The 21,049-nt window shown below is 59.2% G+C and overlaps 1 protein-coding gene across 2 annotated transcripts in view; it reads right to left on the reverse strand.

The window, feature by feature from the left end:
- The window catches only part of ppil4 (peptidylprolyl isomerase (cyclophilin)-like 4), a 95,697-nt gene that overhangs the window by 14,944 nt on the left and 59,704 nt on the right, over positions 1–21,049 (reverse strand). The window contains exon 8 of one of the 2 annotated variants that reach the window (XM_085996771.1): positions 2,440–2,548. In XM_085996771.1, coding sequence (XP_085852897.1) covers positions 2,440–2,548 — 109 coding nt within the window. Of the gene's footprint in view, positions 1–2,439; positions 2,552–21,049 lie in introns of both variants that reach the window. The other variant, XM_085996770.1, reaches the window with a different exon arrangement.

Raw genomic sequence — 21,049 nt, forward strand, 5'->3', positions numbered from 1 at the left:
CAGAATGTTGAAACTCTCTAGCCAAAATCAGTAGAGTACAAGACAGAGCAGGTTACGCTAACGGTACATCAGCCTTAGTCGGACTGCCCAGGTTTGGTCAGCAAGGCATATTCAACAAAGAACAGCAAAGGGTCACAAAACAGATAGTAAGAGCTACAAAAAGGGAATACGAAAGGAAACTTGCAAGGGCTATTAAAATCAACATAAATTTATTTTACATTCATATTAGGAAAAAGAGGGTAGTCAGGAGCAATGTGGGGCCCTTAAAAACTGAAAGTGGTGATAATAAGGAAATGGTGGACGTGTTGAATAATTACTTTGCGTCAGTGTTTACAGTAGAGGAAGAGGATAGCATGCGGGAAATCCCAAGGAAACCAAATCAGGGACAGGGACTCAATAAAATTAATCTAAGTAAAATAACAGTAATGAAGAAAATAATGGCACTGAAGAGTGACAAATCCCCAGGACCAGATGGTTTTCATCCCAGGGTTTTAAAGGAAGTTGGTGAGTACATTGCAGATGCCCTAACTATAATCTTCCGAAGTTCTCTCGATTCAGGAACCGTTGCTTTAGATTGGAAAATTGCACGTTACTCCGCTATTTAAAAATGGTGACAGAGGGAAACTAGGGAATTATAGACCAGTTAGCCTAACATCTGTTGTCGGGAAATTGCTAGAGTTTATAATTAAGGATAGGGTGACTGAACACCTCGAAAATTTTCAGTTGATCAGAGAGCCAGCATGGATTTGTGAAAGGTAGGTCATGCCTGACAAACCTGTTTGAATTTTTTGAAGAGGTGACTAAAGTAATGGACAGGGGATGTTATTTATATGGACTTGCAGAAGACATTTGATAAAGTCCCACATAAGAGACTGTTAACTAAGGTAGAAGCCCACGGAATTGAGGGCAAATTATTGACCTGGTTAGGAAATTGGCTGTGCGGCAGGAGACAGAGAGCAGGGATAATGGGTAGCTACTCAAATTGGCAGGAGGTGACTAGTGGTGTCCCGCAGGGATCTGTGTTGGGGCCTCAACTATTCACAGTATTTATTAACGACTTAGATGATGGCATAGAAAGTCATATATCCAAATTTGCCAATGAGACAAACATAGGTGGAATTGTAGATGAAAGCATAAAATTACAAAGGGATATCGACAGATTAAGTGAATGGGCAAAACTGTGGCAAATGGATTTCAACGTAGGCAAATGTGAGGTCATCCTCTTTGGACCTAAAAAGGATAGATACTTTAGATACTTTCTAAATGGGGGGTCCAGAGACTTGGGGGTTCAGGTACATAGATCATTAAAATGTCATGAACAGATACAGAAAATAATCAAAAAGGTTAATGGAATGCTGGCTTTTATATCTAGAGGACTAGAATATAAGGGGGTAGAAGTTATACTGCAGCTATACAAAACCCTAGTTAGACCACACCTGGGAGTACTATGAGCAGTTCTGGGCACCACACCGTAGGAAGGATATTTTGGCTTTGGAGGGAGTGCAGCGTATAATAATACCTGGACTTCAAGGGTTAAGTTATGAGGAGAGATTACACAAACTAGGGTTGTATTCCCTAGAATTTAGAAGGTTAAGGGGTGATCTAATCGAAGGTTTCAGGATATTAAGGGAAACAGATAGGGTAAATCGAGAGAACCTATTTCCGCTGGTTGGGGATTCTAGGACTAGGGGACATAATTAGAGCCAGACCTTTCAGGAGTGAAATTAGGAAACACGTCTACACACAAAGGGTGGTAGAAGTTTGGAACTCTCTTCCGCAAACAGCAACTGATGCTAGATCAATTACGTAATAATTTTAAATCGGAGATTGATCGCTTTCTGTTAACCAAAGGTATTAAGGGATATGGGCCAAAGGCGGGTATATGGAGTTAGATTGCAGATCAGCCATGATTTCATTGAATGGCAGAGCAGGCTCAAGGGGCTGAATGGTGTACTCCTGTTCCTATATTCCTAAACCTTGGAGGTGTTGCAGAGAAGAGGTACATGGCTCATCTCCAGTGTAAGAGAATTGAGCTACAAGGGTAGATTGGAGAAACTGGGGCTCTTTAGCCATTAGAGAAGGGAACTGAATAGGGGGCCTTATAGAAATATTGCATTAAATGGTATTGAAAAAGTGTATGTGTAGAACTACTTCAAGGTAATCTATGACATTAGAACAAAGAGGTGAAAGACTAATTTAGGTCAGACATCAGGAAGAACTTCTTCACAAAAAGAGTGATCAACACTTGGAATGGAGTCTGAGCAGGGTAATGCAGATAAAAACATTAGCTTCACTCCCAAGCCAGTTACATGCTGTGATGTGGGGGTAAGTTATCACCTTCTTTCCAGATGAATGGCCTTTTAAGCCTGCACTTGTAAAGCAGATGAATACAAAATGTAATTTTCAGTGCTTTTGAACATGTTGAACCAGAGAACCTACCTTTCCCCTTCCACTGAACCTTAGCTACAGATTGGCTGAAATCCACGTGTATCCTCCTGTCATCGATCAGCACATTATCCATCTTAAAGTAAGCTTTTTCACAGTCCTCCTGCTGCGAGACAGTACAAAGTGCAACAATTGAAGCAGAGTTTGTCAAGGATGGCAATGCCCTCCCTCACAAACTAGTACATACATCATTTAGAATACAAGTTAGGTTATATATAATGGCGATGACTCACTGACCCGCTAGCAATAGCTTGCATCTCAGAAAGCTCACTGCTCAAATAGAGAAAGTTTGCTGCTCTGATAGTGATAGCTTGATGCCAATAGCTCACTGGCCCAAAAGCAATGGCTCGGTGACCTTTCAGCTCACATGCAACTTAGTGGTTCCCGAGTTAAGGTTGTCATAATGGGTCCTGTTTAGAGTTCATTTTCAGAGTAGTTAATCAGTTAAAGATTTTTAAAATATGGGATTAATGGTGCATGATATTCCTTTGTGGTTTAGCTTCAGGGTAATGGAGGTAGTGCGTGATTTGTGTTATCACATAAGAATTAGGAGCAGGAGTAGGCCATGTGGCCCTTTGAGCCTGATCCGCCATTCAATAAGACCATGGCTGATCTTCGACCTCAACTCCACTTTCCTGCCTGATCCCCATATCCCTTGGTTCCCCTACAGTCCAAAAATCTATTGATCTCTGTCTTGAATATCTTCTTCTTCTTCAGGATCGGACAAAGTCAACATGGATTTACAAAAGGTAAATCATGCTTGACTAATCTACTGGAATTTTTTGAGGATGTAACTGGTAAAATAGATAAGGGAGAACCAGTGGATGTGGTGTATTTGGACTTTCAGAAGGCTTTCGATAAGGTCCCACATAAGAGATTAGCGTGCAAAATTAAGGCGCAAGGTATTGACTTGGATAGAGAACTGGTTGGCGGACAGAAAGTAAAGAGTTGGAATAAACGGGTCGTTTTCCGAGTGGCAGGCAGTGACTAGTGGGGTACCGCAAGGATCGGTCCTAGGACCCCAGCTGTTCACAATATATATTAATGATCTGGACAAGGGAATTGGATGTAATATCTCCAAATTTGCAGACGACACAAAGCTGGGTGGGAGGGTAAGCTGTGAGGATGTCATCGTGAAACTCCAGTACGATTTGGACAGGTTGGGTGATTGGGCAGAAACATGGCAAATGCACTATAATGTGGGTAAATGTGAGGTTATCCACTTTGGTGGCAAAAACAGGAAGGCAGATTATTATTTGAATGGCAATAGATTGGGAGAAGGGGAAGTGCAAAGAGACCTGGGTGTTATTGTGCACCAGTCGCTGAAGGTAAGCATGCAGGTGCAGCAGGCGTTTAAGAAGGCAAATGGTATGTTGGCCTTTGTAGCAAGAGGGTTCGAGTACAAGAACAAGGATGTCTTGCTGCAGTTGTACGGGGCGCCTTGGTGAGACCACACCTTGAGTATTGTGTGCAGTTTTGGTCACCTTACCTGAGGAAGGACATTCTTGCCATGGAGGGAGTGCAGCGAAGATTCACCAGGCTGATACCTGGGATGGCAGGAATGACGTACGAGGAGAGATTGTGTCGATTGGGCTTATACTCACTGGAGTTTAGAAGATTGAGAGGGGATCTCATCGAAACCTATAAAATTCTGTCAGGTCTGGACAGACTAGATGCAGAAAGGATGTTTCTGATGGCCAGGGAGTCCAGAACCAGGGGTCATAGTCAAAGGATAAGGGGTAAGCCATTTAGGACAGAAATGAGGAGGAATTTATTCACCCAGAGAGTGGTGAACCTGTGGAATTCTCTGTCACAGAGGGCGGTGGAGGCCAGTTCATTAAATATATTCAAGAGTTGGATATGTTTCTTGAGGCTAAAGGGATCAAGGGATATGGGGCGAAGGCAGGGACAGGGTACTGAATTTGGGTGATCAGCCATGATCTCATTGAATGGCAGAGCAGGCTCGAAGGGCCGAATGGCCTATTCCTGCTCCTATCTTCTATGTTTCTTAGGCAGTCCCTTGGTACTGAGGATGACTTGCTTCCACATTAAAAATGAGTTTGCAGGTGACTGATGAGTCCAATGCGGGACCTACAGTCTCTGTCACAGGTGGGGCAGACGGTGAAGGGGCGGGTGGGTGGGGTGCTTGGGTTGACGTGCGCTCCTTGCGCTTGGCTTCCGCTTGCTCCCGGCAAAGAAACTCGAGGTGTTCGGTGCCTTCCCGGATGCTTTTCCTCCACTTTGTGCAGTGTTGGGCCAGGGATTCCCAGGTGTCGATGGGGATGTGACACTTTTTCAAGGAGGCTTTGAGGGTGTCCTTGAAGCGTTTCCTCTGCCCACCTCTCCTGCCGTGCCGGAGCTCCGAGTAGTGCGCTTGTTTTGGGAGTCTCGTATCGAGCATGCGGACAATGTGACCCGTCCATCGGAGCTGATTGAGCGTGGTCAAAGCTTCGATGCTGGGGATGTTGGCCTGAGCAAGAACACTGATGTTGGTGCGCCTATCCTGCCAATAGATTTGCAGGATCTTATGGAGGCAGCGTTGGTGGTACCTCTCCAGTGCTTTGAGGTGCCTGCTGTACATGGTCCATGTCTCTGAAGCATACAGCAGGGTGGGTATCTGCTGCTCTGTAGACCATGAGCTTAGTGCCAGGTTTGAGGTCCTGGTCTTCAAACACTCTCTTCCTCAGGCAACCGAAGGCTGCACTGGCACACTGAAGGCGGTGTTGGACTTCGTCATCGACGTCTGCCCTTGTTGACAGTAGGCTCCCAAGGTATGGAAAGTGGTCCACGTTGTCCAAGGCCTTGTCGTGGATTTTGATAATCGGGGGGCAGTACTGTGTGGCAGGGGCAGGTTGGTAGAGGATCTTTGTCTTACGGATGTTTAGTGTAAGGCACATGCTCTCGTACGCTTCGGTGTCTTGAATATACTCAACGACTCAGCATCCACAGCCGTTTGAGGTAGGGGATTCCAAAGATTCATCAATCTTAACATCCCCAGACAGGTTTACCCAACTCCACGCTCCACATTCAGCACACGTTGCCCCTGCACCATAGTGCTCCACAAAACCTCTCATTTTGAATGTCATCATTAAAAGATGATTTTTCAGTCAATGAAAAAAAGGCCCAACTTGTGCCACGCCGATGATCTGCTGGGAGTGGCACTTTCATTGGAAGTCCCTTGCATGGAGACAGGGGGCCTGCTCACTCACCATTTTGGCGATTGATTCTGACAGCCAAGGTTTGAGACCACTGAATATTTTTGGTAGAGTTGGAAAGGTTCGAGAGCCAACTTGTCCAACACCATGGCACAATGGAACCAAGCATAGGTGAAAACAGCTCTTCCACTGGAGATTGGTGTCGAACATGCTGAGCAACTTGGGCAATAAACCAGACTGAAATCTAATTTTGAGCAGGACCGTTCCAGTATGCTACAAAAGGCTGTAACAGAACCTTTAAGTAAGGCTGTGCAAATCTGACTTGTGCAAATTTCTATACCACCATGCACTACAGGAGAATTACTCATTTCTGAAAGTGACTAATCATTTTTGCTGTTTTTTTTTTAAAAAGAGCCCCTGGAACCATTCTGAGATTAAGAGTGGGCTCACAGAACCATTTTCCCACTGGGTAGGGGTTTCCCTGACATTTAGATGAGACACCATGAATATTTGGGGACTCCTGATGTGGACTTCACAGCAAATTGAATAAACTGAAGGGTAGTAACTGTTGTTATGGAAGCAAACATTGCAGCAAGGTCCCACTAACAGTAAAATGAGATGAGTGAATGGTTAGTCTGTGTTTTGGCGGTGTTCGTTGAAGGAGGAATTTCAGCCAGGCCATCGGGAAAACTCTCCACCTGAACAGGATTAACATCTTATTTGAAAGAAGGAACTTTTGACTGTGTTGCACTCCCTTGGTACTAATCTGAATTATGTGCTCACAGGGCATAATTTCAAAATTTCCAGATGACACAAAACTTGGAAGTATAGCGAACAGTGAGGAGGAGAGTGATAGACTTCAGGAAGACATAGACAGGCTGGTGAAATAGGCAGACATGCGGCAGATGAAATTTAACGCAGAAAAGTGTGAAGTGATGCATTTTGGTAGAAAGAATGAGGACATATAAACTAAATGGTACAATCCTAAAGGGAGACCTGGGGGTATGTGTGCACAAATCGTTGAAGGTGGCAGGGCAGGTTGAGAAAGCAGTTAAAAAGGCTTACGGGATCCTGGGCTTTATAAATAGAGGCATACAAGTGTAAAAGCAAGGACGTTATGACGAACCTTTATAAAACACTGGTTCGGCCCCAACTGGAGTACTGTGTCCAATTCTGGGCACCACACTTTAGGAAGGATGTGAAGGCCTTAGAGAGGGTGCAGAAAAGATTTACGAGAATGATTCCAGGAATGAAGGATTTCAGTTACGTTGATAGACTAGAGAAGCTGGGATTGTTCTCCTTGGAGCAGAGAAGATTGAGAGGAGATTTGATAGAGGTGTTAAAAATCATGAGGGGACTGAACAGAGTAGATAGAGAGAAACTGTTCTCGTTGGCTAAAGGGTCAGGAACCCCAGGACACAGATTTAAGGTGATTGGCAGAAGAACCAAAGGCGACATGAGGAAACATTTTTTTACACAGCGAGTGGTTAAGATCTGGAATGCACTGCCTGAAAGAGTGGTGGAGGCAGACTCAATCTTAACTTTCAAAAGGGAGTTGGATAAGTATCTGAAGGGGAAAAAATTGCACAGCTGCGGGGAATGGGACTAGCTGAGAGTCGGCATGGGCTGGACGGGCCGAATTGCCGCCTTCCATGCTGTAAGCAATCTATGATTCTAAGTCTAGAGTTGGGATTGAACCTACAAACACCAGACTTAGAGGCAAGAGTGCTACCAACAAAGCTAACACATCATCCTGAAAAGGGCTGTAAACTGATCGACACATCCAGGTGACATTATCAGACTGAGACAAGAGGTCTCCCTCACTTAGTTCCAGTTGTCTTGCATCCTTTGTGCTCCCAAATTCCCATGAGGTCAGTGTTTGTAGATCAGCACGGTGAGGTCGTGTATGTGTCAGCACGGTGAGGTCAGTGCTTCTAGGTCAGCACGGTGAGGTCAGAGGGTCAGCACGGTGAGGTCAGTGGGTCAGCACGGTGGGGTCAGAGGGTCAGCACGGTGAGGTCAGCGGGTCAGCACGGTGAGGTCAGCGGGTCAGCACGGTGAGGTCAGAGTTTGTTGGTCAGCACGGTGAGGTCAGTGTTTGTAGGTCAGCACAGTGAGGTCAGAGGGTCAGCGTGGTGAGGTCAGAGGGTCAGCATGGTGAAGTCAGTGTTTGTAGATCAGCACGGTGAGGTCAGAGGGTCAGCGCGGTGAGGTCAGGGGGTCAGCGCGGTGAGGTCAGACTTTGTCGGTAAGCACGGGGCGGTCAGAGGGTCAGCACGGGGCGGTCAGAGGGTCAGCACGGGCGGTCAGAGGGTCAGCACGGGGCGGTCAGAGGGTCAGCACGGGGCGGTCAGAGGGTCAGCACGGGGCGGTCAGAGGGTCAGCACGGGGCGGTCAGAGGGTCAGCACGGGGCGGTCAGAGGGTCAGCACGGGGCGGTCAGAGGGTCAGCACGGGGCGGTCAGAGGGTCAGCACGGGGCGGTCAGAGGGTCAGCACGGGGCGGTCAGAGGGTCAGCACGGGGCGGTCAGAGGGTCAGCACGGGGCGGTCAGAGGGTCAGCACGGGGCGGTCAGAGGGTCAGCACGGGGCGGTCAGAGGGTCAGCACGGGGCGGTCAGAGGGTCAGCACGGGGCGGTCAGAGGGTCAGCACGGGGCGGTCAGAGGGTCAGCACGGGGCGGTCAGAGGGTCAGCACGGGGCGGTCAGAGGGTCAGCACGGGGCGGTCAGAGGGTCAGCACGGGGCGGTCAGAGGGTCAGCACGGGGCGGTCAGAGGGTCAGCACGGGGCGGTCAGAGGGTCAGCACGGGGCGGTCAGAGGGTCAGCACGGGGCGGTCAGAGGGTCAGCACGGGGCGGTCAGAGGGTCAGCACGGGGCGGTCAGAGGGTCAGCACGGGGCGGTCAGAGGGTCAGCACGGGGCGGTCAGAGGGTCAGCACGGGGCGGTCAGAGGGTCAGCACGGGGCGGTCAGAGGGTCAGCACGGGGCGGTCAGAGGGTCAGCACGGGGCGGTCAGAGGGTCAGCACGGGGCGGTCAGAGGGTCAGCACGGGGCGGTCAGAGGGTCAGCACGGGGCGGTCAGAGGGTCAGCACGGGGCGGTCAGAGGGTCAGCACGGGGCGGTCAGAGGGTCAGCACGGGGCGGTCAGAGGGTCAGCACGGGGCGGTCAGAGGGTCAGCACGGGGCGGTCAGAGGGTCAGCACGGGGCGGTCAGAGGGTCAGCACGGGGCGGTCAGAGGGTCAGCACGGGGCGGTCAGAGGGTCAGCACGGGGCGGTCAGAGGGTCAGCACGGGGCGGTCAGAGGGTCAGCACGGGGCGGTCAGAGGGTCAGCACGGGGCGGTCAGAGGGTCAGCACGGGGCGGTCAGAGGGTCAGCACGGGGCGGTCAGAGGGTCAGCACGGGGCGGTCAGAGGGTCAGCACGGGGCGGTCAGAGGGTCAGCACGGGGCGGTCAGAGGGTCAGCACGGGGCGGTCAGAGGGTCAGCACGGGGCGGTCAGAGGGTCAGCACGGGGCGGTCAGAGGGTCAGCACGGGGCGGTCAGAGGGTCAGCACGGGGCGGTCAGAGGGTCAGCACGGGGCGGTCAGAGGGTCAGCACGGGGCGGTCAGAGGGTCAGCACGGGGCGGTCAGAGGGTCAGCACGGGGCGGTCAGAGGGTCAGCACGGGGCGGTCAGAGGGTCAGCACGGGGCGGTCAGAGGGTCAGCACGGGGCGGTCAGAGGGTCAGCACGGGGCGGTCAGAGGGTCAGCACGGGGCGGTCAGAGGGTCAGCACGGGGCGGTCAGAGGGTCAGCACGGGGCGGTCAGAGGGTCAGCACGGGGCGGTCAGAGGGTCAGCACGGGGCGGTCAGAGGGTCAGCACGGGGCGGTCAGAGGGTCAGCACGGGGCGGTCAGAGGGTCAGCACGGGGCGGTCAGAGGGTCAGCACGGGGCGGTCAGAGGGTCAGCACGGGGCGGTCAGAGGGTCAGCACGGGGCGGTCAGAGGGTCAGCACGGGGCGGTCAGAGGGTCAGCACGGGGCGGTCAGAGGGTCAGCACGGGGCGGTCAGAGGGTCAGCACGGGGCGGTCAGAGGGTCAGCACGGGGCGGTCAGAGGGTCAGCACGGGGCGGTCAGAGGGTCAGCACGGGGCGGTCAGAGGGTCAGCACGGGGCGGTCAGAGGGTCAGCACGGGGCGGTCAGAGGGTCAGCACGGGGCGGTCAGAGGGTCAGCACGGGGCGGTCAGAGGGTCAGCACGGGGCGGTCAGAGGGTCAGCACGGGGCGGTCAGAGGGTCAGCACGGGGCGGTCAGAGGGTCAGCACGGGGCGGTCAGAGGGTCAGCACGGGGCGGTCAGAGGGTCAGCACGGGGCGGTCAGAGGGTCAGCACGGGGCGGTCAGAGGGTCAGCACGGGGCGGTCAGAGGGTCAGCACGGGGCGGTCAGAGGGTCAGCACGGGGCGGTCAGAGGGTCAGCACGGGGCGGTCAGAGGGTCAGCACGGGGCGGTCAGAGGGTCAGCACGGGGCGGTCAGAGGGTCAGCACGGGGCGGTCAGAGGGTCAGCACGGGGCGGTCAGAGGGTCAGCACGGGGCGGTCAGAGGGTCGGCACGGGGCGGTCAGAGGATCGGCACGGGGCGGTCAGAGGGTCGGCACGGGGCGGTCAGAGGGTCAGCACCGTGAGGGCAGTGGGTCAGCACCGTGAGGGCAGGGGGTCAGCACGGTGAGGTCAGACGGTCAGCACCGTGAGGTCAGAGGGTCAGCACCGTGAGGTCAGAGGGTCAGCACCGTGAGGTCAGAGGGTCAGCACCGTGAGGTCAGAGGGTCAGCACCGTGAGGTCAGTGGGTCAGCACCGTGAGCTCAGTGGGTCAGCACGATGAGGTCAGAGTTTGTAGGTCAGCACGGTGAGGTCAGAGTTTGTAGGTCAGCACGGTGAGGTCAGAGGGTCAGCGCGGTGAGGTCAGAGGGACATGGTGAGGTCAGAGGGTCAGCACGGTGAGGTCAGAGTTCGTCGGACAGCACAGTAAGGTCAGAGAGTCAGCGTGGTGAGGTCATAGTTTGGGTCAGCACGGTGAGGTCAGAGGGTCAGCACGGTGAGGTCAGAGTTTGTAGGTCTGCACGGGGCGGTCAGAGGGTCAGCGCGGGGCGGTCAGAGGGTCAGCGCGGGGCGGTCAGAGGGTCAGCGCGGGGCGGTCAGAGGGTCAGCGCGGGGCGGTCAGAGGGTCAGCACCGTGAGGGCAGGGGGTCAGCACCGTGAGGTCAGGGGGTCAGCACCGTGAGGTCAGAGGGTCAGCACCGTGAGGTCAGAGGGTCAGCACCGTGAAGTCAGAGGGTCAGCACCGTGAGGTCAGAGGGTCAGCACCGTGAGGTCAGAGGGTCAGCACCGTGAGGTCAGAGCTTGTAGGTCAGCACGGTGAGGTCAGAGGGTCAGCACGGTGAGGTCAGTGCTTGTAGGTCAGCGCGGGGCGGTCAGCGGGTCAGCGCGGTCAGAGGGTCAGCGCGGGGCGGTCAGAGGGTCAGCGCGGGGCGGTCAGAGGGTCAGCGCGGGGCGGTCAGAGGGTCAGCGCGGGGCGGTCAGAGGGTCAGCGCGGGGCGGTCAGAGGGTCAGCGCGGGGCGGTCAGAGGGTCAGCGCGGGGCGGTCAGAGGGTCAGCGCGGGGCGGTCAGAGGGTCAGCGCGGGGCGGTCAGAGGGTCAGCGCGATGAGGTCAGAGTTTGTAGGTCAGCACGGTGAGGTCAGTGTTTGTATGTCAGCACGGTGAGGTCAGTAGGTCAGCTTGGTGAGGTCAGAGTTTGTAGGTCAGCACGGTGAGGTCAGAGTTTGGAGGTCAGAGGGTCAGCACGGTGAGGTCAGAGAGTCAGCACGGTGCGGTCAGTGGGTCAGCACAGTGAGGTCCGAGTTTGTAGGTCAGCACGGTGAGGTCAGAGAGTCAGCATGGTGAGGTCAGTGGGTCAGCACGGTGAGGTCAGAGTTTGTAAGTCAGCGCGGTGAGGTCAGAGTTTGTAGGTCAGCACGGTGAGGTCAGCGGGTCAGCACGGTGAGGTCAGAGGGTCAGCACGGGGCGGTCAGAGGGTCAGCACGGGGCGGTCAGAGGGTCAGCACGGGGCGGTCAGAGGGTCAGCACGGGGCGGTCAGAGGGTCAGCACGGGGCGGTCAGAGGGTCAGCACGGGGCGGTCAGAGGGTCAGCACGGGGCGGTCAGAGGGTCAGCACGGGGCGGTCAGAGGGTCAGCACGGGGCGGTCAGAGGGTCAGCACGGGGCGGTCAGAGGGTCAGCGCGATGAGGTCAGAGTTTGTAGGTCAGCACGGTGAGGTCAGTGTTTGTATGTCAGCACGGTGAGGTCAGTAGGTCAGCTTGGTGAGGTCAGAGTTTGTAGGTCAGCACGGTGAGGTCAGAGTTTGGAGGTCAGAGGGTCAGCACGGTGAGGTCAGAGAGTCAGCACGGTGCGGTCAGTGGGTCAGCACAGTGAGGTCCGAGTTTGTAGGTCAGCACGGTGAGGTCAGAGAGTCAGCACGGTGAGGTCAGAGTTTGTAGGTCAGCGCGGTGAGGTCAGAGTTTGTAGGTCAGCGCGGTGAGGTCAGAGGGTCAGCACGGTGAGGTCAGAGGGTCAGCACGGGGCGGTCAGAGGGTCAGCACGGGGCGGTCAGAGGGTCAGCACGGGGCGGTCAGAGGGTCAGCACGGGGCGGTCAGAGGGTCAGCACGGGGCGGTCAGAGGGTCAGCACGGGGCGGTCAGAGGGTCAGCACGGGGCGGTCAGAGGGTCAGCACGGGGCGGTCAGAGGGTCAGCACGGGGCGGTCAGAGGGTCAGCACGGGGCGGTCAGAGGGTCAGCACGGGGCGGTCAGAGGGTCAGCACGGGGCGGTCAGAGGGTCAGCACGGGGCGGTCAGAGGGTCAGCACGGGGCGGTCAGAGGGTCAGCACGGGGCGGTCAGAGGGTCAGCACGGGGCGGTCAGAGGGTCAGCACGGGGCGGTCAGAGGGTCAGCACGGGGCGGTCAGAGGGTCAGCACGGGGCGGTCAGAGGGTCAGCACGGGGCGGTCAGAGGGTCAGCACGGGGCGGTCAGAGGGTCAGCACCGTGAGGGCAGTGGGTCAGCACCGTGAGGGCAGGGGGTCAGCACGGTGAGGTCAGAGGGTCAGCACCGTGAGGTCAGAGGGTCAGCACCGTGAGGTCAGAGGGTCAGCACCGTGAGGTCAGTGGGTCAGCACCGTGAGCTCAGTGGGTCAGCACGATGAGGTCAGAGTTTGTAGGTCAGCACGGTGAGGTCAGAGGGTCAGCGCGGTGAGGTCAGAGGGACATGGTGAGGTCAGAGGGTCAGCACGGTGAGGTCAGAGGGTCAGCACGGTGAGGTCAGAGTTCGTCGGACAGCACAGTAAGGTCAGAGAGTCAGCGTGGTGAGGTCATAGTTTGGGTCAGCGGGTCAGCAGGGTGAGGTCAGAGGGTCAGCACGGTGAGGTCAGAGTTCGTCGGACAGCACAGTAAGGTCAGAGAGTCAGCGTGGTGAGGTCATAGTTTGGGTCAGCACGGTGAGGTCAGAGTTTGTAGGTCAGCACGGTGAGGTCAGAGGGTCAGCGCGGTGAGGTCAGTGGGTCAGCGCGGTGAGGTCAGAGGGTCAGCGCGGGGCGGTCAGAGGGTCAGCGCGGGGCGGTCAGAGGGTCAGCGCGGGGCGGTCAGAGGGTCAGCGCGGGGGCGGTCAGAGGGTCAGCGCGGGGCGGTCAGAGGGTCAGCGCGGGGCGGTCAGAGGGTCAGCGCGGGGCGGTCAGAGGGTCAGCGCGGGGCGGTCAGAGGGTCAGCGCGGGGCGGTCAGAGGGTCAGCGCGGGGCGGTCAGAGGGTCAGCGCGGGGCGGTCAGAGGGTCAGCGCGGGGCGGTCAGAGGGTCAGCGCGGGGCGGTCAGAGGGTCAGCGCGGGGCGGTCAGAGGGTCAGCGCGGGGCGGTCAGAGGGTCAGCGCGGGGCGGTCAGAGGGTCAGCGCGGGGCGGTCAGAGGGTCAGCGCGGGGCGGTCAGAGGGTCAGCGCGGGGCGGTCAGAGGGTCAGCGCGGGGCGGTCAGAGGGTCAGCGCGGGGCGGTCAGAGGGTCAGCGCGGGGCGGTCAGAGGGTCAGCACCGTGAGGGCAGTGGGTCAGCACCGTGAGGGCAGGGGGTCAGCACCGTGAGGGCAGGGGGTCAGCACCGTGAGGGCAGGGGGTCAGCACCGTGAGGTCAGGGGGTCAGCACCGTGAGGTCAGGGGGTCAGCACCGTGAGGTCAGGGGGTCAGCACCGTGAGGTCAGAGGGTCAGCACCGTGAGGCCAGAGGGTCAGCACCGTGAGGTCAGAGGGTCAGCACCGTGAGGTCAGAGGGTCAGCACCGTGAGGTCAGAGGGTCAGCACCGTGAGGTCAGAGGGTCAGCACCGTGAGGTCAGAGCTTGTAGGTCAGCACGGTGAGGTCAGAGGGTCAGCACGGTGAGGTCAGTGTTTGTAGGTCAGCGCGGGGCGGTCAGCGGGTCAGCGTGGGGCGGTCAGCGGGTCAGCGCGGTCAGAGGGTCAGCGCGGGGCGGTCAGAGGGTCAGCGCAGGCGGTCAGTGTGTCAGCGCGATGAGGTCAGAGTTTGTAGGTCAGCACCGTGAGGTCAGAGGATCAGCACCGTGAGGTCAGAGGGTCAGCACCGTGAGGTCAGAGGGTCAGCACCGTGAGGTCAGAGGGTCAGCACCGTGAGGTCAGAGGGTCAGCACCGTCAGGTCAGAGGGTCAGCACCGTCAGGTCAGAGGGTCAGCACCGTCAGGTCAGAGGGTCAGCACCGTGAGGTCAGAGGGTCAGCACGGTGAGGTCAGAGCTTGTAGGTCAGCACGGTGAGGTCAGAGGGTCAGCACGGTGAGGTCAGTGTTTGTAGGTCAGCGCGGGGCGGTCAGCGGGTCAGCGCGGGGCGGTCAGAGGGTCAGCGCGGGGCGGTCAGAGGGTCAGCGCGGGGCGGTCAGAGGGTCAGTGCGGGGCGGTCAGTGTGTCAGCGCGATGAGGTCAGAGTTTGTAGGTCAGCACGGTGAGGTCAGTGTTTGTATGTCAGCACGGTGAGGTCAGCACGGTGAGGTCAGTAGGTCAGCTTGGTGAGGTCAGAGTTTGTAGGTCAGCACGGTGAGGTCAGAGTTTGGAGGTCAGAGGGTCAGCACGGTGAGGTCAGAGAGTCAGCACGGTGCGGTCAGTGGGTCAGCACAGTGAGGTCAGAGTTTGTAGGTCAGCACGGTGAGGTCAGAGAGTCAGCATGGTGAGGTCAGTGGGTCAGCACGGTGAGGTCAGAGTTTGTAAGTCAGCGCGGTGAGGTCAGAGTTTGTAGGTCAGCGCGGTGAGGTCAGAGGGTCAGCACGGGGCGGTCAGAGGGTCAGCACGGGGCGGTCAGAGGGTCAGCACGGGGCGGTCAGAGGGTCAGCACGGGGCGGTCAGAGGGTCAGCACGGGGCGGTCAGAGGGTCAGCACGGGGCGGTCAGAGGGTCAGCACGGGGCGGACAGTGGGTCAGCACGGGGCGGACAGTGGGTCAGCACCGTGAGGGCAGTGGGTCAGCACCGTGAGGGCAGGGGGTCAGCACCGTGAGGGCAGGGGGTCAGCACCGTGAGGGCAGGTGGTCAGCACCGTGAGGGCAGGGGGTCAGCACCGTGAGGTCAGAGGGTCAGCACCGTGAGGTCAGAGGGTCAGCACCGTGAGGTCAGAGGGTCAGCACCGTGAGGTCAGAGGGTCAGCACCGTGAGGTCAGTGGGTCAGCACCGTGAGCTCAGTGGGTCAGCACGATGAGGTCAGAGTTTGTAGGTCAGCACGGTGAGGTCAGAGTTTGTAGGTCAGCACGGTGAGGTCAGAGGGTCAGCGCGGTGAGGTCAGAGGGACATGGTGAGGTCAGAGGTTCAGCACGGTGAGGTCAGCGGGTCAGCACGGTGAGGTCAGAGTTCGTCGGACAGCACGGTGAGGTCAGAGGGTCAGCGCGGTGAGGTCAGTGGGTCAGCGCGGGGCGGTCAGAGGGTCAGCGCGGGGCGGTCAGAGGGTCAGCGCGGGGCGGTCAGAGGGTCAGCGCGGGGCGGTCAGAGGGTCAGCGCGGGGCGGTCAGAGGGTCAGCGCGGGGCGGTCAGAGGGTCAGCGCGGGGCGGTCAGAGGGTCAGCGCGGGGCGGTCAGAGGGTCAGCGCGGGGCGGTCAGAGGGTCAGCGCGGGGCGGTCAGAGGGTCAGTGCGGGGCGGTCAGCGCGGGGCGGTCAGCGGGTCAGCGCGGTCAGAGGGTCAGCGCGGGGCGGTCAGAGGGTCAGCGCAGGCGGTCAGTGTGTCAGCGCGATGAGGTCAGAGTTTGTAGGTCAGCACCGTGAGGTCAGAGGGTCAGCACCGTGAGGTCAGAGGGTCAGCACCGTGAGGTCAGAGGGTCAGCACCGTGAGGTCAGAGGGTCAGCACCGTGAGGTCAGAGGGTCAGCACCGTCAGGTCAGAGGGTCAGCACCGTCAGGTCAGAGGGTCAGCACCGTCAGGTCAGAGGGTCAGCACCGTCAGGTCAGAGGGTCAGCACCGTCAGGTCAGAGGGTCAGCACCGTCAGGTCAGAGGGTCAGCACCGTCAGGTCAGAGGGTCAGCACCGTCAGGTCAGAGGGTCAGCACCGTCAGGTCAGAGGGTCAGCACGGTGAGGTCAGAGCTTGTAGGTCAGCACGGTGAGGTCAGAGGGTCAGCACGGTGAGGTCAGTGTTTGTAGGTCAGCGCGGGGCGGTCAGCGGGTCAGCGCGGGGCGGTCAGAGGGTCAGCGCGGGGCGGTCAGAGGGTCAGCGCGGGGCGGTCAGAGGGTCAGTGCGGGGCGGTCAGTGTGTCAGCGCGATGAGGTCAGAGTTTGTAGGTCAGCACGGTGAGGTCAGTGTTTGTATGTCAGCACGGTGAGGTCAGCACGGTGAGGTCAGTAGGTCAGCTTGGTGAGGTCAGAGTTTGTAGGTCAGCACGGTGAGGTCAGAGTTTGGAGGTCAGAGGGTCAGCACGGTGAGGTCAGAGAGTCAGCACGGTGCGGTCAGTGGGTCAGCACAGTGAGGTCAGAGTTTGTAGGTCAGCACGGTGAGGTCAGAGAGTCAGCATGGTGAGGTCAGTGGGTCAGCACGGTGAGGTCAGAGTTTGTAAGTCAGCGCGGTGAGGTCAGAGTTTGTAGGTCAGCGCGGTGAGGTCAGAGGGTCAGCACGGGGCGGTCAGAGGGTCAGCACGGGGCGGTCAGAGGGTCAGCACGGGGCGGTCAGAGGGTCAGCACGGGGCGGTCAGAGGGTCAGCACGGGGCGGTCAGAGGGTCAGCACGGGGCGGTCAGAGGGTCAGCACGGGGCGGTCAGAGGGTCAGCACGGGGCGGTCAGAGGGTCAGCACGGGGCGGTCAGAGGGTCAGCACGGGGCGGTCAGAGGGTCAGCACGGGGCGGACAGTGGGTCAGCACGGGGCGGACAGTGGGTCAGCACCGTGAGGGCAGTGGGTCAGCACCGTGAGGGCAGGGGGTCAGCACCGTGAGGGCAGGGGGTCAGCACCGTGAGGGCAGGGGGTCAGCACCGTGAGGGCAGGTGGTCAGCACCGTGAGGGCAGGTGGTCAGCACCGTGAGGGCAGGGGGTCAGCACCGTGAGGTCAGAGGGTCAGCACCGTGAGGTCAGAGGGTCAGCACCGTGAGGTCAGAGGGTCAGCACCGTGAGGTCAGAGGGTCAGCACCGTGAGGTCAGTGGGTCAGCACCGTGAGCTCAGTGGGTCAGCACGATGAGGTCAGAGTTTGTAGGTCAGCACGGTGAGGTCAGAGTTTGTAGGTCAGCACGGTGAGGTCAGAGGGTCAGCGCGGTGAGGTCAGAGGGACATGGTGAGGTCAGAGGTTCAGCACGGTGAGGTCAGCGGGTCAGCACGGTGAGGTCAGAGTTCGTCGGACAGCACGGTGAGGTCAGAGGGTCAGCACGGTGAGGTCAGTGGGTCAGCACGGTGAGGTCAGTACGGTGAGGTCAGAGGGTCAGCACGGTGAGGTCAGAGAGTCAGCGTGGTGAGGTCATAGTTTGGGTCAGCACGGTGAGGTCAGAGGGTCAGCACGGTGAGGTCAGAGGGTCAGCACGGTGAGGTCAGAGTTTGTAGGTCAGCACGGTGAGGTCAGAGGGTCAGCACGGTGAGGTCAGTGGGTCAGCACGGTGAGGTCAGTTGGTCAGCACGGTGAGGTCAGAGGGTCAGCACGGTGAGGTCAGAGGGTCAGCACGGCGAGGACAGAGGGTCAGCAAGGCGGGGTCAGCGGGTCAGCACGGCGGGGTCAGCGGGTCAGCACGGCGGGGTCAGCGGGTCAGCACGGTGAGGTCAGTGTTTCTAGGTCAGCAGAGTGAGGTCAGAGGGTCAGCGCGGGGCGGTCAGAGGGTCAGCGCGGGGCGGTCAGAGGGTCAGCGCGGGGCGGTCAGAGGGTCAGCGCGGGGCGGTCAGAGGGTCAGCGCGGGGCGGTCAGAGGGTCAGCGCGGGGCGGTCAGAGGGTCAGCGCGGGGCGGTCAGAGGGTCAGCGCGGGGCGGTCAGAGGGTCAGCGCGGGGCGGTCAGAGGGTCAGCGCGGGGCGGTCAGAGGGTCAGCGCGGGGCGGTCAGAGGGTCAGCGCGGGGCGGTCAGAGGGTCAGCGCGGGGCGGTCAGAGGGTCAGCGCGGGGCGGTCAGAGGGTCAGCGCGGGGCGGTCAGAGGGTCAGCGCGGGGCGGTCAGAGGGTCAGCGCGGGGCGGTCAGAGGGTCAGCGCGGGGCGGTCAGAGGGTCAGCGCGGGGCGGTCAGAGGGTCAGCGCGGGGCGGTCAGAGGGTCAGCGCGGGGCGGTCAGAGGGTCAGCGCGGGGCGGTCAGAGGGTCAGCGCGGGGCGGTCAGAGGGTCAGCGCGGGGCGGTCAGAGGGTCAGCGCGGGGCGGTCAGAGGGTCAGCACGGTGAGGTCAGTGTTTGTAGGTCAGCGCGGGGCGGTCAGCGGGTCAGCGTGGGGCGGTCAGCGGGTCAGCGCGGTCAGAGGGTCAGCGCGGGGCGGTCAGAGGGTCAGCGCAGGCGGTCAGTGTGTCAGCGCGATGAGGTCAGAGTTTGTAGGTCAGCACCGTGAGGTCAGAGGATCAGCACCGTGAGGTCAGAGGGTCAGCACCGTGAGGTCAGAGGGTCAGCACCGTGAGGTCAGAGGGTCAGCACCGTGAGGTCAGAGGGTCAGCACCGTCAGGTCAGAGGGTCAGCACCGTCAGGTCAGAGGGTCAGCACCGTCAGGTCAGAGGGTCAGCACCGTGAGGTCAGAGGGTCAGCACGGTGAGGTCAGAGCTTGTAGGTCAGCACGGTGAGGTCAGAGGGTCAGCACGGTGAGGTCAGTGTTTGTAGGTCAGCGCGGGGCGGTCAGCGGGTCAGCGCGGGGCGGTCAGAGGGTCAGCGCGGGGCGGTCAGAGGGTCAGCGCGGGGCGGTCAGAGGGTCAGTGCGGGGCGGTCAGTGTGTCAGCGCGATGAGGTCAGAGTTTGTAGGTCAGCACGGTGAGGTCAGTGTTTGTATGTCAGCACGGTGAGGTCAGCACGGTGAGGTCAGTAGGTCAGCTTGGTGAGGTCAGAGTTTGTAGGTCAGCACGGTGAGGTCAGAGTTTGGAGGTCAGAGGGTCAGCACGGTGAGGTCAGAGAGTCAGCACGGTGCGGTCAGTGGGTCAGCACAGTGAGGTCAGAGTTTGTAGGTCAGCACGGTGAGGTCAGAGAGTCAGCATGGTGAGGTCAGTGGGTCAGCACGGTGAGGTCAGAGTTTGTAAGTCAGCGCGGTGAGGTCAGAGTTTGTAGGTCAGCGCGGTGAGGTCAGAGGGTCAGCACGGGGCGGTCAGAGGGTCAGCACGGGGCGGTCAGAGGGTCAGCACGGGGCGGTCAGAGGGTCAGCACGGGGCGGTCAGAGGGTCAGCACGGGGCGGTCAGAGGGTCAGCACGGGGCGGTCAGAGGGTCAGCACGGGGCGGACAGTGGGTCAGCACGGGGCGGACAGTGGGTCAGCACCGTGAGGGCAGTGGGTCAGCACCGTGAGGGCAGGGGGTCAGCACCGTGAGGGCAGGGGGTCAGCACCGTGAGGGCAGGTGGTCAGCACCGTGAGGGCAGGGGGTCAGCACCGTGAGGTCAGAGGGTCAGCACCGTGAGGTCAGAGGGTCAGCACCGTGAGGTCAGAGGGTCAGCACCGTGAGGTCAGAGGGTCAGCACCGTGAGGTCAGTGGGTCAGCACCGTGAGCTCAGTGGGTCAGCACGATGAGGTCAGAGTTTGTAGGTCAGCACGGTGAGGTCAGAGTTTGTAGGTCAGCACGGTGAGGTCAGAGGGTCAGCGCGGTGAGGTCAGAGGGACATGGTGAGGTCAGAGGTTCAGCACGGTGAGGTCAGCGGGTCAGCACGGTGAGGTCAGAGTTCGTCGGACAGCACGGTGAGGTCAGAGGGTCAGCGCGGTGAGGTCAGTGGGTCAGCGCGGGGCGGTCAGAGGGTCAGCGCGGGGCGGTCAGAGGGTCAGCGCGGGGCGGTCAGAGGGTCAGCGCGGGGCGGTCAGAGGGTCAGCGCGGGGCGGTCAGAGGGTCAGCGCGGGGCGGTCAGAGGGTCAGCGCGGGGCGGTCAGAGGGTCAGCGCGGGGCGGTCAGAGGGTCAGCGCGGGGCGGTCAGAGGGTCAGCGCGGGGCGGTCAGAGGGTCAGTGCGGGGCGGTCAGCGCGGGGCGGTCAGCGGGTCAGCGCGGTCAGAGGGTCAGCGCGGGGCGGTCAGAGGGTCAGCGCAGGCGGTCAGTGTGTCAGCGCGATGAGGTCAGAGTTTGTAGGTCAGCACCGTGAGGTCAGAGGGTCAGCACCGTGAGGTCAGAGGGTCAGCACCGTGAGGTCAGAGGGTCAGCACCGTGAGGTCAGAGGGTCAGCACCGTGAGGTCAGAGGGTCAGCACCGTCAGGTCAGAGGGTCAGCACCGTCAGGTCAGAGGGTCAGCACCGTCAGGTCAGAGGGTCAGCACCGTCAGGTCAGAGGGTCAGCACCGTCAGGTCAGAGGGTCAGCACCGTCAGGTCAGAGGGTCAGCACCGTCAGGTCAGAGGGTCAGCACCGTCAGGTCAGAGGGTCAGCACCGTCAGGTCAGAGGGTCAGCACGGTGAGGTCAGAGCTTGTAGGTCAGCACGGTGAGGTCAGAGGGTCAGCACGGTGAGGTCAGTGTTTGTAGGTCAGCGCGGGGCGGTCAGCGGGTCAGCGCGGGGCGGTCAGAGGGTCAGCGCGGGGCGGTCAGAGGGTCAGCGCGGGGCGGTCAGAGGGTCAGTGCGGGGCGGTCAGTGTGTCAGCGCGATGAGGTCAGAGTTTGTAGGTCAGCACGGTGAGGTCAGTGTTTGTATGTCAGCACGGTGAGGTCAGCACGGTGAGGTCAGTAGGTCAGCTTGGTGAGGTCAGAGTTTGTAGGTCAGCACGGTGAGGTCAGAGTTTGGAGGTCAGAGGGTCAGCACGGTGAGGTCAGAGAGTCAGCACGGTGCGGTCAGTGGGTCAGCACAGTGAGGTCAGAGTTTGTAGGTCAGCACGGTGA

The sequence above is a fragment of the Somniosus microcephalus genome, chromosome 9, assembly GCF_052327205.1.
Source record: "Somniosus microcephalus isolate GS21.2 chromosome 9, FLI_Smic_1.0, whole genome shotgun sequence".
Taxonomy (NCBI): Eukaryota; Metazoa; Chordata; class Chondrichthyes; order Squaliformes; family Somniosidae; genus Somniosus; species Somniosus microcephalus.